The 17267-nt window shown below is 45.4% G+C and overlaps 2 protein-coding genes across 2 annotated transcripts in view; both read right to left on the bottom strand.

The window, feature by feature from the left end:
- The window catches only part of pebp4 (phosphatidylethanolamine binding protein 4), a 48015-nt gene extending 44903 nt beyond the window's left edge, over positions 1–3112 (bottom strand). The window contains exons 1-3 of the mRNA XM_080004395.1: positions 3031–3112; positions 1603–1721; positions 1272–1398 (exon numbers count right to left, since the gene is read on the bottom strand). Of these exons, the coding sequence (XP_079860521.1) occupies positions 1272–1398; positions 1603–1721; positions 3031–3033 (249 nt within the window). The 5' untranslated portion in view covers positions 3034–3112. The remainder of the gene's footprint in view (positions 1–1271; positions 1399–1602; positions 1722–3030) is intronic.
- A 4242-nt stretch (positions 3113–7354) lies between these two features.
- rhobtb2a (Rho related BTB domain containing 2a) lies at positions 7355–16065 on the bottom strand (the record flags this gene model as incomplete). Its single annotated transcript, XM_080003872.1, has 9 exons — positions 15868–16065; positions 15638–15741; positions 15327–15512; positions 14289–15229; positions 14064–14182; positions 8815–8965; positions 8648–8736; positions 8098–8203; positions 7355–7560 (listed from the first exon to the last, which is right to left on the bottom strand). Exons 1-9 carry the CDS (start codon positions 16045–16047, stop codon positions 7355–7357), a joined length of 2082 nt encoding a protein of 693 aa, XP_079859998.1. The 5' UTR covers positions 16048–16065.
- Between the last annotated feature and the right edge of the window lie 1202 nt (positions 16066–17267).

Below are 17267 nucleotides of genomic sequence, written 5' to 3' on the forward strand. Positions count from 1 at the left end.
AATTATTACTTAATTTCTTTTTTTTTTCCTTTTAAACTGATTAAAAATGAGTTGTTACAGATAGGGGACATCGGGTCAATGGTTAATTCCTCCAAAGCATGCAGAGCTTTATTTGCTGCCTGTTGCAATGGACTGCGAATTACAGAAAATCCAGCCGAGGAAGTGGACTCATTGTTGTGATCCTCCCTTGCCTTGAATAAATACAACCAATACTGTGCAGTCATCTGTCACTGAATTTAACAAACTAATAAATAAATAAAAACACTGTTAACAATTTATACAAGAATAAAACTTGACATTGCGAAGTGTTTAAATTGCAGGTCTATCGCCTAGATTCAGCACCACAAAAGAAATGGAAATAATTTCTGCCTTTAATTGCTCATAAGACACAGTGCTTGCACCACCATCTGGTGAGAAAGGCTGTGTGGAGGAAAATAACCAAAACAAAAACACCGATTTAGAAACTGTAAAGGAGATGAACGCTAACAATTTTATGAGAGTCATTTTTCTTATAAATTCATGATAACTTACTTTGTTATTTTGTGAAGATTTCACTTTTTAATAATAGCAGTGAATCAAATAGTGATCGATTAAGGGAATTAATTTTATCTGTCACTGCCCTCTAGTGTTCACCTTAAGCATGTGCATGAGCGGCTGCCATAAAAGACCGTAGCAGAATAATTTACAAATGTTCCTTTTGGGTCAATCACTTATGGTCTATTGCACTTCTGCACTCACTTTTGGCATTTTTTAGCTGTCTATCAATGTCAAAATATTAACAAATAATCACATGTTATGGATAAAACAATGCCCATAAGTATTAGTGACTAAATTAATGAATTAAAAGCCAAGATTAAGACACAGATTACTCATGCATTCTTGAAGATGAAGAGCGAACACATCAGGGAGAGGCAAATTATCACATTTTCTCATTTAAAAAACACCAACACAGTGTGTTAGTCTGCAAGAGGAAACATTTACCAAGTATGTGTCAAACACAGATAAGTGACTTCATTAAGTGTATATTATTGCAATGCGTAAGCTCTACTGTCACACTGTTTTAATTAAGTTGTATTTCTCACATATAAATTTATAGTTTAGAATTATACCAAAATCTTGCAACATTTTCCATCAATGGTCATCAACACAGCAAAAAACACTGTTTATGTGTGTTTAGCCAGAGACATATTGGCATGAGTGTGCCACATGCCAACACACACACACACACACACACACACACACACACACACACACACACACACACACACTACCTTATCTGCACCAGGGAAGGAAATGTGTGGAGCGTTCCACACTTTGCTGATCTTCTCTCTAAATTTGTGCGAAATTGTGAGGCACTTCGTGACGTCCACCTCTGGATAGTGAACTTCTAGGCCCCCGCTTTAATAAAGACAAGTCAAATAGAAATTAAACTCAAGATACTTCACATTATGTTTTTTGTGTGTGTTTAAATGCACACCCAGGGTTACCGGGCTTCAAAGAAAATCCCACCATAATATATATATATATACAATTTTATGTTCACCTACATTTCTTCAAAACACCTATAGAGCAAACAGCCGAAAGTCACCATAAACTACTTACTGACAGAAATAGGCATCAAATGGGCTTGGTGCCGAAAGCTCTGTTGCTCCTTCCACGTAGTGAAGCCTGAGAAGGCAGAGAGCAGCAGCCAGCAGCAGCACATGGGGCCCCTGGGAAGCCTACGGAACGATGAAGGATATAAATCATACCACTAGGCTGGATTACATGGAGAGATTGGCACTGGGCAGATATTTTATTTGGGCCACCCCACCCCACGAAATGTGTTTATATAAACGCATGGCTTTTTAACTGCCATATAATTATTGATTATTATCACAACTACTTTAGTGGGGTATGTTATGTATTAATGTTACATATTTTGGTAGTTACACCCCAAATGTGTTCTTATTTGTTGACATTTTTGTGTGAATTTCTAAATATCAATGATTAAAACAACTGACGTACATATGAAACAATAATAATATTGAATAAATAATAATTCATAACGGGTTACAACAATAGTAAGAATAATAACAATTATATTCAGATGTGACACCTGGATCCGGGTGTGCACCTGACCCCACCCGGTCAGGCAAATCTGTCAAGACGCCGCATCAGCAATGTCGGCTCAGAGCTGCTTCAACACTTCGAATAAGTGCTGTTGACCTTTGGTGTCGGTAGTGTCCGAGGTTGCCTGTGGTCATTCATGTTCTTGTTGTGGTTTTAACATTATAATACTCTGTCTAATACAAAGTTGCCTGTTGAGGAAATTCTTCCGCAATGATCGGTGAGGTTAATCTGCCCGCTACAAGAAGACAAAACTGAGATGATCCAAGATTATTTATTCTGCAGAATAAAGAGAAAGATTCAGTACTGCTCCAAAGCAGCGCTGGGATCAATCTGATATCACAGAGAAAGACAGGAGGCTTTATACAGTAGAAACAGGGTGTGGTTTGGGTCAGAGGTCTCCGACGAGTCTGCCTCCCCTCTAACTGTCTTCCTGGGTGCCCCCCCCCCCCTTCCTTGAATGTAAATAGCAGGTACTTGCAACCTTGACCTGGCCGAAGGGGGGTTGCATGACAATGCACTTCCAGGTGTCCCCCATCTCTATTACAGGCCACGTGTGATCTGATTCTTTCATATTAGTCTTGACATTGTAGGAGCAAAACATTTCTCTTTACATGAACTCGGGGGGGGGGGGGGGGGGGGGGGGGTTTCCTGGGAAGACAGACAAATGTTTTCAAACCCCCTTTTGGAGGTCGAGGCCTTTGTCCTCATTCAAAATAGTTGATCGTAATCATTTTTCCCTCACATGCCTTACCGCCATCAACTGAAAAACACAGGCAGTGACTCGGAGCACTCGTAGTTCCACTTACGCCGGTTAAAGTGAAACAGGGGGGCATTCAAGGAACAAATCATCATTTAGAGTGTGTGTTGTGCAATATTCTTCGTGTTCGTTTGTGTTTCATGTTCATTCAGCGTCGTTACCATCAGTTGTTCCGCAGCAGGGTTTTTTGGGGTTGTTTTTTTTTTTGCTGCTCCGCCGCGGACGCCTGTCGCTGGTGCGGCGCAGAGGTGACGTCACGCCAGCGCTCACGCCGCGTTCCGCGGGGGTCGGAAGTCGGCAACTTCGTGGCGCCAGTCGCTACTTCCGCGCTAAAATCAACGTTCTAATGCCACCATTGAAGGGGAAAAACGTGGACGTCCGCAGCCAATGCGACCGTATTCACCGCGTGACCGCCAGAAGCATCCGCAGAGGAGCTACAGCCGCGGGGCTGCTTCGATATGTTGGGAGTGTTTCCCGCGCATAACACGCGCAAAAGGAAACTCGTGTGCGCCTGCTTGTGTCCGTTGTCTCGGCCACAACTCGGACCCGAGCGGTCTGCCGCCGAAATTCGGACTTGGAGTTCCGCCTTAAACTCGCCGCCCCGTTGCACTTTCCTATTTATCTGTAACCTGTTCTGAGTTCCGACCACGAAGGAACGCAGCATCACGTAACAAGCGACGCAAAACAAAAAAAAGCCACGTGAGCATGAAGACATTGTCAACGTTTTGCTACTGTTTTTTATTTATTTATTTAGTAAACACTATTTACATATTTTCAGGAACGCATGCTACAGAATTCAGGATCTACTGCTCCTCGAAACAATAAAAACAAAGTACCTGATGACTGGGGTACATGTCAGCCAGGCATTGGACACTGAGAAGACATTCAAGTTTTGGAGATCAACCAGTTCAGGACAAGGCCTCTTAAAACTATGCAACTGTGGTTGTGCAGCATATATTCTTTATTCCTGGCGCTGCAAAAGCTCCCTTTGGTTTGTGCTTTTCTGTTGCGGCGATATAGCACCCAGACGTATGAAGAAGGGCCTCAGTGACAACTCATCTGTTGTTAGGACGCTGTCATCTTTTTACCTGATGTAGTCTACTGCATCTAATGAGCTTTGTTCATACAGACTCGAAAGCAAAACAATGAGAGCAGTGCAAATTTGTAGTCTCAAAGTCAGGTTTTTCGGTATATATAATTATTTTAACGTATAAAATTGGTGTCTTTAACCATTTTTAGCCGGCATTAATATCTGCCATTTTAAAATTCCATGTGTAACGATGCTATTATTATCATTATAATTATTATCCTACCATTAGATGCCTACATCAAATTATATTATCGTATTTAAATTAGAGATCATAACCACAAATCAAATTTTTAAAAACAACTGAAACTTTTTTTTTTTTTTTTTTTAAATCCCTGCATTCATATAATGGTAAAATTCCACAACATCTGTCTAATGTGGTCTCAATTGTGATGGTCATTCAGCATTCAGCTCACATCTGTGGCATTAAATGGACACAAATGCACTGCTCAAACTCATCAAAAGCACAACCTCGCAGCTCTTGTCCAAAGCTTGGAACTATTTTACACTCTGATTATGTAATATGTACACTTACATACAGAACCTTGAGTAGCAGGGCAAATTAAGCACACAGACCGGCCAAATTAGCACTATATACATTCAATGGCACACACACACTATGCTGTACATTAAGGCATGAGGTATCTTCTTCTATGCAAATCATCAACAGAAGAAGGGTCACTGAAAAATGTAATGCACCGAAGAATGAAATGCATATTATGTAAGGAAGTAAAAAGGACCCATCACACACACACACACACACACACACACACACACACGGAGACTATGACAATGACAAAGCAAAACCTGCGGAAAGCAAACCACGACATTTAGTTGTGCACTATCTGGAATTGGACATGGTAAACTCAACTGAGACACCAATTGGACATGGTCGTAAAATAATTAGAATCCAGCTGAATTCTGTCCACCTACAACATGGATTGGTCTGCCGAAGCACCTTACAGTTACCGTTACTGTAGTAAAAAAAAAAAAAAAGACAGTGAAAAATGAATTTGGCGAGCTTCACTTGTGCAGCCTACAGTAGTTATTTGGCAATTATGTAACATCAGTTGTTGCTTCTATTACTCCTTAACTTTAAATAATGTTAAGCTCCATAAGGGTGCTTAAAATATGCTGTCAAAAACAAATGCCGCAATCCATTTTTTCTCCTTTTCATTTTTAGAAAAGGAAATATACAGTATGTCGCTGCATACTCTTTCATGTGAGGGCAAAGAAACTCTAATTTGAGAGGTTTTTTCACCGTTTTCTATTGTTACTGTCAGTCAACTCTTAAATTGTACTGCCTGTAGTTTGCATGTACACTATGTAGAAGTACACTAATCAGCATGAAGTTACATGAACTGTATTAGTGAAAATGTACTGATAATCCACTACAATTCAAAGTCCCACGTAGTTGAACAGTACTATACTGTATATATGCGCATAAGATAATTCAAGTCTATATTTATTATGTATTCCCGATTCAGTACTACTGTACTAGTTTTCTCACCTCCTGTAATACACAATATGCGATTAACTGCACGTAAGACAATAAGCAAAGTTACTTGCAGTACACCTGTCATTAAAAAGCTATCCATATCGCAGGAAGGGAAAATGACATCAAAATAACTACAGAATTTATGAAATGTGCAAAATAAGTCAAGAAAATGAAATGATAGGCAAATAACTTGGAGAAAAAAAATAAATTATATATATATATATATATATTCCCAATATACTGCAGCATACTGTATGTCATAGTAGCACGCTGCCCTTTGTGCCTTCCATGGTTCCACAACTGACGGTTCTTGTTTGGATCTCCATGACAGATAGGTCATTCAACAGTCACAGACAGTGCATAAGCCCTCACTTCAGAAGTTTCCTAACTATTGAGTGCACAGCTTTTTACAGTTACAGTTATCAAGTCTTTTGAACATTCTAAAGCGTGCTTCACAGCGAATACGACCAACGACAAGAACAAACCGGAAGTTCATTCATTCCTATGGAGAATGGAACTCAGCACGCGAAAAGCTTTGGCGTGCTGTACGGTGCGGAATTTCCGTATACAACTAGGCTCCGGATTGCGCTCAAATTCAAATACAAACTCACGCATAAAATTTTCCGCTACCGGAAGTTTTTTATTTGAACTGGGCTCAAATCCAAGTAAATAAGTCACGTATATAAGAATGACATTAATAATGTTAACCTTGGCTGTCCCCATATGTAGGTGACATATGTCACCATATTCACTATAAATACATCTATTTTTCTAAGTTAATTTAGTGTATTTTTTTTTCAACAATTTTTTTTTTTTACTCTCATTCATGGAAAATGGTAAATGTTCATTTTGTGATGCAAAATTGATATGCAGTTTATCCGGTGGCCACTATGGGGAGAATCCGACTGTCGGATGCGGATACGCATTCGGTATGAAGCACGCTTAAGACAGAATGACTTGGGATGTATGGCATGAACATGACAAAAGGTCAAGGTCACACAAACAAAAACGTTAAGGAAAAAAGTTCAGGTTAGAGTTCTACAACACATACAGAAATTTTAAGTCGGCCAAAACACAAAATACAAATATTTTTCTTTTTTTTGTGCTCTCTCGTTTTCACTTCGGAGGACACCGAATGCGTTCATGTAAACGAAAGCCCTTTTTGCCATGAGATGCCAACAAATCACAGGCCCGCAATACGGTCAAATACTCGAGTGTACCCACCATCGTATCACCCATAGCTGTGCAAGCTGTACACAAATGTTCAAAAATTAAAACAAAGAAAATAACACAACAGGAGTCCATCCTGTCAGCGTTTTGAGTTTTAAAATCACCGGAGCCACCCTGTAACTGTTACTTAATAAATAAGTGATTGATGGGAGGCTGTATTGATAGGAGGAGATCACACGGTACGCAGAGTTTAGTAGATCATAGAAAACACTTAAGGGCAAAGAGCTGGATCTCTGAGTCGGGTTCTGTTGTAGATTGCTGGTCGTCGCAGCTGATAAGCAGCACTTGGTTTGTTAGTTCAGCTTCAATCGATGGTGACCTATGGTCTTGGGGTGGAGGTTCTATGCCAGCGGAGTTCCTTTTTTAAAACAGCTTTACTTAGTTTTGCTTCCACTAAAGCACTTCGTCATCCAACACCTTGAAGTTCTCGTGTACGCGTGTACGTACTGTGTCCATCGCTGGATCAGGGAACGTTCGCGTCAATGAAGTTTGACTGCTGCGATCCATACATGGCAATGGATAAGTATGCCAACATAAGCAACTTTTAAAAATACGTTTATTACCGTCATTGGCCAATAGACTCAACCGTACAAATCTAAAAGAGTCGAGTTTTTCGCATCACCGGGGCCCGGCGGCGACGGCCTGCAGCGTGTTCAGCCTCAGCGCTGCGTCAGATGACGGCGGATGAACCGGAGGAGGGAGAGTTTGAGGAGGGAGAGGAGGGAAGGTTCCAGAAGAGCCACTTGCGTTTGCACTGCCGTCTCTGGTACAGGTAGTCCTCCTTGTCGCGCTCCTTGCGGGCTCTTTGGTAGTGGTCGTCCTCCTTCAGGTACCACACGGGTGGCCAGCGGTGCTTCTCAAAGTATTCCTGGTTCTCTGCGAAGGACGTAAAGTGGCAGAAGTCAAGGTTGGAAGGCTCTAGTTTATAATTCTTCATTTATACTATTATTTTTTAGAATATTAATTTATACTCTTTTTTATTTATTTTATTAATTCATTTATTTATTTTTTAACGTGTAACCATCTATGATCGTCTTTATAGTTTTAATTACTACAACCACCACTTTTTGGCAATGCTGTTAGAATTAAGTACTTTTGACAATCTTTATAGAACAATGCAGGCTTTAAAATAACTACTTTAGGACTTTTATTTCTCTCTATGTCATGATCTTCTTCATTGGAAGAATGATTATGGAGAACAAATGCTGACTTATCTTGTTTGACAACATTTGCTTTTTAGCGCCCATTAAATATCTTTCTTACTAAAATGGATGTGTGGATGGTTTGCATACAAAATAGAGTTCATTTTCCCTGCCACAGACTGAGGTCTTTCATGGAACTAAAACTCATCTTCAGCATGAATAAGGGAGATTTAATGAGTCAAATACCGGTAGCCTGGTCTCGCTGTGTTACCTGGAGACTTTGCCTTCATGTCCCTGGGAAACTTGCGGCACACGCTGTTGTAATTGGTGCAGATGTGGTGAAGGCACCACCCAGTGAGCTGCTGGGCACAATGGAACTGCTCACAGACAACAACAATGTGATTACTCATCAATGTACCAAAAACGAACATAATACATGAATCTGTACAAATTTCTTACTGTATATCCACAACCCTTGAACACAGCATTATAAAACATTCCTGAGCTGAGCTTTGAGTGACGGCTGGTTCACCGGCAAACCGCAGGCGTGAAGCAAGGTCAGATACTGATACGGTAAATTAGCGTGGTAAAAAAAAGGTGGAACTTTTTTGAAGGATAATGAAAGACAATGATGATGAAAAAATATGAGGGAGCGCTTTTAAAAATAGAAAAAGAAAAAACTATTTATACTGTTTTTCAAAATGACTGTATGACTGATATTTCAGTTCCTGTTGGCCTTTAAATAACTCCTTCATGTTTAAAAAAAAAAAAAAAAAAGAAAAACCTCTGAGATTCCATTTTTTCAGTGAACGACAGAGTACCTGGGCCATGTCCAGGTACACCAGAACGTCCCCATCAATGTCAGCCCCCATCATCGCCGCCTCCATCAACACAGTCACTGTATACAGCTCTGAAACACATGTAATGAGGCCCCATCACTCAGAATCCAATCCAAAATATCTTGTATAAAAAATAGGCCTGATTATACCTGTGAGGGCCACCAGGTGCGGGAGACACAGGCGGTTGGCCAGAACAATGAGCTCCATGGCGTCGAGGTCCGGTCGAGAGCAGAACCTCCCTGTGTACAGATACTCCAGCACGGCCCTCATGCAGCTGCGGGTCGTGTTGGGAAACAGCACCTGGGAGACGGGATGGGGGACAGCAGGTCTTTACTGACAATCAATCTCAAAAATAAAAAATAAGGTTAAGTCCAGATTGGTGTTGCCATTTAAGGAGAAAAAAAGGGCTTGAAAGGTTAAGAAGAGCTCTCACACACTCATCGTCTGGCCGACGAATTAAGACGTGAATAGATGAATGACATGTCTGCTGAATGTGATTAGTGGGGTGTGAACAGAATATTAACATAAAACTATGTCAAGGCTGGCATCATAGTTGATCAGCATGAGGAACTAGTAGAAAAGCATATCTATTTCTTCATGAAAAAGGATATCAATTAAAAAAATGTTATTTCATCCATTTAATACAGTTCGCCATTGATTACATTTTATGCTTTTGTTATGTACAGCTTTATATAATAATTTTTAAAAGGTCTGTGTTGAAAAATGGCAAAACTACTCTTCAAGATTATCAAAGCTGTATGGTCCAAGGTTGGATTTTATAAGCAATGGAGTATTACAACATGTCTAAACCATTTTACTCATTAAATAAAGCTATAGCCGTAAAGAGCAGGTACAAGAGGGAGAAACCAGGGAGAAGGGCCCAGAATCTTGGGAGGAGCACAGATACAAGATGGGAAGGTTTAGGATTCAAAGAGGAGGGAATATCAACACGGGTGGCTGAATATTGTCTAAGGCAGTTACCCACAGTCCCAGTATTATTTATACTTTAAGTTCAGCTTCATTTGCAAAATAAATAGTTATTGAGATCACAGCGCTAAATCAGAAATACAGAAGCTAGTCTAATACTGGTAAGTTATCAGTTTTGGTCAAAAGTCTTTGTGCCAGACAAGGGGGGACAAGGGGCTTAGCCATGTTGGCGCAGCTTTTCCGGGACTGCCTCATCAGCCTCTTTGGCACTGATTGGTTGGACCTGGCTGGGAAAGTCTTCTAATATGTTTTGTCTTTCAGTGGAGGGCGGAGGCGCAGGATATGGGAACACCGCTGGTCCAGAGCACGACCACTAAAAACACACTCTGCTCATGCCTTTTATGTTATGTTCCTGTGTTGCCAGCGAGCCATTCTGTTACCTGTTTAAATAAACTCCTCGCCATGTAGGCACACCACTGCCAAAATGACTCCGTCTCCCTCCCTAGACCTGTACATGTGGGTAGAGACTCCCACAAGTGGCGTAGTCGGCAGGATATGGGAGGGACTGGGCGCCGGAGGAAAGGTGCCCAAGAGCCGATCCACTGGTTGCGGGAGCACCTCGCAGACCTGAAGGACGAGCGGGACTTACTCCGACGTCATTCCCACAGGGACTGAGCGGACCCACTGCGACTGGGCTTCGCCACCCCACCATCGCCGTTTCCAGGAGCACGCTGTGATGCGTGACTGGCCTGCCGCCATCAACCAGGAGCCAGCCAGAGGACCAGCCCCGACCAACGTGGGCTTCGCCTCACCACCAGCCCGTCGCGGCGCAGTGGGACCTCAAGAGGCCCACTGCGCCACCCCCAGGACCCTCGCAGGAGTCACCGGGACCCTGGCTCTGCTCCTCCTCACTCTTTGGTGCCGCGGGACGCTCTCTCATGTGCTGTCCCTTCTCTGTAACCCATAACCTCGCAGGGCGGTGCCGTCTCGGACCCACAGACAGCTGCTCAAACACCTGGGCAATGGGGCTGGCGCTGCAGGCGACATGACCATGTTTGGTGGGACTGCCCCATGAGTGAAATCGGACAGGTGGTTTGGTTCATTAGTCCCCTCCCCCAGTCGGACAGGGACCTACAACTTACCGGTAAGAGTACAAGGGGGTGGAAATCAGGCTTTGCTGGACTCTGGCTGTTCTCAGACCATGATCCAGTAATGCCTGGTTCGACCCGTTGCTTTGTTAGATGCATCACAGGTGGAGATTTGATGTGTGCATGGCGATATTCACACGTATCAGGTGGTGAGGCTTGAAATTCGTTACCAGGGGAAAAAGCATAGGGTGAAGGCTAAGGTTAGCTTCCGCCTGTCCCTAATTTTGGGTACAGATTCGCCAGGATTTGACACGTTACATAAGGAGGCTGGGGGAGTGCGCTCATGGTCAGTAGGGAGATGTGAGTGTTAAGCGGCACGGGTTGACGCTGAGGGGTCATTAGTGGTTGCTGCAGGGCCAGGAGCAGAGCAGTCCCCACTGGGGTCTTCCCCGGTCCCAGTGGTCTCTTCCACGGAAGATTTTCTGCTGGAGCAGTCGCGGGACGATACCCTTTGTGGAGCCTTTGTTCAAGTTCAAGTTCAAGTTGAAAAGGTAGTTAAAAAATCGATGGTGTGTGGAGGCGCCCAGACACCGCGCTCACTCACCCGTTGTCACCTAGTCTAGGCGCCGTTGGAAAGACTTAGTATGGACCTCACTGGGCCGTTAGACCGCAGTGTTCACAGGTATGATTGTGTGTTAGTCCTAATGGATTATGCAACCTGGTACCCCGAAGCAGTGCCCCTGCGCAGTATTACAGCCAAAAGTGTCTCCCAAGTTGCCTTTCCAAAGGAAATCCTGACCAACCAGGGCACTTCCTTTATGTTACGTACACTTTGGGAACTTTGAGTTAATGGCCGTCCGCTCTTGTGGAGCACTTTAATAAGACGCTGAAAAACATGATTCAGAAGTTCGCTCACCACAATAGCTTTAATTGGGACATGTGGTTGCACCCCCTGTTGTTTGCGGTGCGAGAGGTTCTCCAGGCCTCCACGGGACTCTCTGTTTGACCCTGGGGTGTACTAGAGCTTATTAAAGAAAACTGGGAGGAGGGCCCCAGCACCAGTAAGAACAAGATACAGTATGTGGTGGACCTGAGAGCAAAGCTACATATGCTTGGACAGCATTCACAGGAGAATTCACAGGCCCCTCTGTCGCTTATACGACAGAGGGGCCCGACACAGACAATTTGCACCAGAATTTGCACCTGTTAGTGTTGCTCCCTACATCCAGCTCGAAATTACTTGCCAAGTGGCAAGGGCCCTTTGTGGTCACACGGCGGATTTGGGAGGTTGATTATGAGGTTGCATGGTCAGACATGGGCGGGCCGACGCAAATCTATCACCTGGTTACGCACATTTCTGGTATTTTTAGAGCTTATTGTGCGTAATCATTGCATATATGTATGACTGCATGTATATGCAAGTGACAAATAACCTCTTGAATCTTGAACCTCCTGAAGCAGTGGAAGGAGGCAGTGAGCATCCATGTCTCTGGCCACCACGGTGATCGAAAGGGATGAGTTGGGGCCGGAGGTTCCAAAAACGACCAATTCCACCCCGGCCCTTTCCAGTAATCATCTCTCGCCGGGCCAAAGCATGGATGTGGCCATGTTACGATGCCAGTTTTCTGACGTCTTCGTCCCCCTGCCGGGCCTACATGCCTCTTAAACCACCATGTGGAGACCACCCCAGACGTGAAAGCACGCTCTCTGCTGTATCGCCTGCCCAAACATAAACGCAAAGTCATGTAGGCAGAATTGAAGGCCATGCTGGACATGGGGCTGATTGGAGTCTACAAGCATCTGGGGTAGTCCCATCATGCTTTTAGGTAAGCCAGATGGGTCGGTCCGGTGTCAAAGTTCGATGCGAATCCCATGCCCCGGGTCAACGGCTTTGTTTTTTTAATCGCACTGAATTTAACAAATGGCTACCGGCAGATTCCCTTGTTACAAGAATCCAAGGAGAAATCGGCTTTCTCCACTCCTCAGGGGTTGTACCAATTTGTGATGCTTTTGTTTGTGTTGTTCGAGGCCCCAGCCACCTTTCAGAGATTCACGGACCGGGTTCTGCGTCCACACGCAGCATACAATGTCGCCGACTTAAGTGATGTTATTATACCCAGTGACACCTGGGAGCTGCACATGCAGCATGTGGGGGCAGTACTCGAGTCCCTGAGTTGGGCAGGGCTCACCGCCAACCCTAAGAAGTGTGCGGTAGGGTGGAGGGGTAGCACTTGGGTGCGGGACTGAGCGACCCCAGATAGATAAAACGGCGGCGGCCGTGAACAGTCCGAGACCCAACACCAAGAAGGAGGAAAAGCAGTTTGGATGGCAGGTTAGTACAGAAGGTTTGAAGCCAACTTTTCTGCACTGACCAGCCCTTTGTTTTATTTAACACAAAAAGGGTGTGCAAGATCCGGTCCAGTGGATGGAGGTGTGCTAGCAGGCGTTTGAGAAAGTGAAATCAGCTCTCTGTGGGAAGCCATGGGACCCGGCCCATCCCATGTGGATCCTGGGGGTGGACGCAGGGGCCCCTCGGGCATACTTCTACGGGGCACCGCGACGGGCTGGCAGTGAGGCGAAGCCCACGTGTGTTGGGGCTGGTCCTCCGGCCGGCTCCTGGTTGGTGGCGGCAGGCCAGTTACACATCACAGTGTGATCATGGAGCCTGCTTGCAGACTGACGCATCAGACAGAGGGCTGGGGGCAGTGTTGTCTCAGCAGGTGGGGGGCGTTGACAGAGTTCAAGTACAGCACCGTGTAGAAGGAGTGTCTGGCCATCAAGTGGGTGGTCTGCGCCCTCCTGGGGCGCCCTTTCACCCTCTGTCGGACCATGCCCTGTGCAGTGGCTCCACCGCATGAAGTGTACCAATGCGCGGATCACCCGTTGGTACCTGGCTCTGCAGTCATTTAAAGTTCAAGGTAATACATAGGCCGGGGACACAGAGGGTGCTGACCGACTTCCTCTCCCGCTCCGGAGGAGGGGGGGTGCCTAAGTCGGGCGGTGGGGGTATGTGGCAGATGAGGGGGGCATGTGGCAGACGAAGTGAGCATGTTTAAGCCGCGTCTGCAGGGGACAGGGCTGGCTTGGCCGTGGCTGTGCAGCTTTTCCAGTTCTGCCCAATCAGCCTCTTTAGCGCTGATTGGTCTGGAACACGACTACTTAAAACAAACTCTGCTCATGCCATTAATGTTACGTTCCTGTCTCGCAAGCGAGCCTTTCTGTTACCTGTTTGAATAAACTCTTTGCCATGTCGGCGCACTACTGCCCGAATGACTCGTCAACGTCTCCCTCCCTAGACCTGTTTATGCGGGTAGAGACTCCCACGCTCTTGTACAAGTGTACATGTTTAGACTTAGAGTACATACTAGAGACGATTGACTTACCTCTTTGGTGCAGCTCTCCACGAAAGGGCCTCCAAACATGGCTGCCATCCAGTCACAACTGGAGATGAGTAAAGGCTTGTGAGCCATTATCGTCCCGTCGTCAAGCTTGAACACTACATCTGAGATACAGAGAAGTATAACAATAACAGATCATATTTTTATTCTTCACTATATTTACGCTTTTTTAATCTCTTTGGAAATCAGAGACAAACAACACCTTCTCACCAGAGAACGTGCCCTTGGCTAGGCATTCTTTTACTCTGTTTGTGCGCCGTACGTGGAAGGCTTTGGTGATCTCTTGGTTCATGAAGGCTTCATTGTTGAGAATGTTCGCCACCATCATCCTCAGGTCGAACACCTCCAGCAGCTCGGCAATGTGCGCAATATGCATCAGCTCCTTCTCATGCTCATCCAGCTGCCCCGTGTACAAGTAGCGGAGCACGGCCCTGAACGGCCCGAGCTGCATGGACTGGTCCATGTGCACCACAGTCATGGGCCTGGGGCTGTAGGTGACCGGTTCGTCCACCAGCTCCTCCTGGATGCTGATGAAGGCGCGGCTCCACGAGGCCAGCAGCTTGCCCCGCCGGCCTCCTTCGCAGTCCCTCAGGGTGCCGTCGCTAGTGCAGGCCCGGAGGTAGGCCCGGTCCCCGTCATCACTGCTCTCGCACACGTCGAAGCTAGCGGCACGCATCAGCAGCTCTCGGCCGGAGAGGGGGGGTCGAGCGGGCCGCTCCGACTCCTCGGGCTGAGCGTCCATGATAAAGAGGTCATAGAATTTGGAGGAGGAAGTAGCCAAGTAGATCTTGTGCGCGAAGATTTTCTGCCGCTCCTGCAGGACCAGGATGACGTCGGCGCAGTGGGGGTCCTCCAGCAGGCGGCCCGGGTGCTCCTCTGTAGTGGTTGGTGGAGGAGGCACGGTGATGATGGGCGGTGGAGGTTTGGGAGGCAGAAAGGGGGCCTGGAGGAGGGACCGCTGCACGTTCCTCAGGTGAGATTTCCAGAACTGCAGATGACGGCGCGAGATCAACGCGGCTCGGATGGCGTTGTCAAAGACGTCCTTAACTCCGAACTGAGCCACAACACTTGTCTCGTAATATGGCACACCGAGCTCCTTGGCGACCTCACGGCCTCGCTCCGGAGGCAGAATCTCATTGGATTTAATGGGTCTGAAAGAAGAACAAAAGGGAATCCTGAAGTTTTGGAACAACTGTTAAAGAGTTCATCGCAAACAAAATATAATACATTTCCTCAGATTCAAAATACCTTGCCAGGGGCCTTCGCGCCCTGTTGACGGCCTCCAGGTCGGCATAGCGCAGGTCCAGCTGGCAGCCCACCAGGATGACAGGAGCACGGGGGCAGAAGTGCTTGATCTCAGGGTACCACATGGTCTTCACATGGTAGAGAGAGTTGGGGTTGGCGATGGAGAAGCACAGCACCACCACGTCTGACCTGAGGGATGATAATGTAGGGTAAAAAGAGAGAGAGAGATTAATCAATTTATTATTCTGGTTCTCCCCATCTAACACCAGCTGGTCAAGCCAGACAAACAGAGAACTCGATTTGCAGTTTCTCACCTGCCATATGCAAAGCGCCTGTCCTTATGGTGGTCCCCAAACGTGTCCCAGAGACGGAGGGACACGCTGACGTCGTCCACCACATCTCGGGAGCGTTCCAATACCTGACAGGAGCAGAAACCATGGCTATGAACGGCTAAACCTGAGCCAATACACATATCAGTGTATATCCTTCAGGTAATTATTGGGACCGGTTTTCTTCCATTGATTTGGTTTAAACAATGACTTACCTCCTGGCATACTCTGTACTGGTCGATCGCCCAGACTGTGGGCACATGCGTGGCCAGCAGTTGGTACTGGGTAAGTGTGGCGTTGCAGGCCCGGGCACAAATCAGACGCGTCTTCCCTACCGCATTGTCGCCAACCACCACACACTTGATAGTTTCAACGTTTGGCCTCTCATAGTCCATATCAGAATCCGTCAAGTGGGACCTGTCACAACACAAATATTGATTTTTTTTTTTGCAACTTCTAAAAAGTGCTTCATCAGCACCATGCAAGGAGTACAGCAAAGAGTCTGATCAATAAGGTAATTAGCCTCTTTTGGCTTATCCACACCAGCGCTGCTGATTCTGTCCGCAGCACTACTAATGGTTGTTGTTGTGACTTAAGGGCTATAGCTGATTCATAAAAACAGCATTTGCAAGCTTTGTATAATTTTCCTTAATGTTCCTCACTATATTCCTAAACTTTTTAATTCCACTGCTGCTTGCATTTTTTATCAACATACACATACAGATAGCCCTTTCTACTTATAAGCAAAAAACAAGAAGGCTATAAAAAAAGGAAAGAAAGAAGAGCCAGGAATGAGGCAATAGGTAAATACATATAAAAATGGTGGTGGTGGTGGTGATTATTTTGGTGCCTTGACTGATATCCAAGGGAACTGTTCCATGTATGTGTCACAGCAAATGCCAGGCAGCCTTGTCATTCACCTACAGCTGCTTTGAAATGGACTACGGATGATATGTTGTCTTTGTATGAAATGCTGCACCTTACAACAATGCATGACATCAGGATCGTAGTCATGATGCTGACACAAAGCCTATTCTATACGTTTTGTGTCCACCAGCTGTCACCTGCTTCAGACTTCATGGTCAATTCACAAAAAAATAGGAAAGCTTAGCTCGCTGTGCAATGAACCGTGTTGCAATCATTTTTTAAACATTTTAAACCTGAAATTGTCTATATTAGAAGGATTGAGGAGAATGAGAATAGGCAAGTCAGATTACACTTTTACCACAGACCTGATCTATGTCTCTTGCATCCAGTGATGGGGGTCTGTTGAGCTGATCACCTGCATTCTGCAAGCCATTCAAAATAAAGCCAAAGCATGTGTATCGCATGCACAAATAAACTGCAGCTCAAATCTATTTATATGACCTAATTTTATAAAGGCGACTCAGGGCAGTCTAACCAAACCTGGCGCCAGGATGATTCGATTTCACAGAACAGGAGGTGGTCATCGTTAACTTGGGTGCCCCCTCAACCCCAGTCATCAACACTGCGCATCCATCCATTCGCACGCCTTTTCGTGCATTGTCTTTGAAAACGTGCATGTGAATGGGTTCAAATCACTGCAGGCCCATCACATCGGAACAACCGAGTGTATTCCTTCCCACCAGTCACT

This window comes from Zeus faber (genome assembly GCF_960531495.2).
Source record: "Zeus faber genome assembly, chromosome: 7".
Taxonomy (NCBI): Eukaryota; Metazoa; Chordata; class Actinopteri; order Zeiformes; family Zeidae; genus Zeus; species Zeus faber.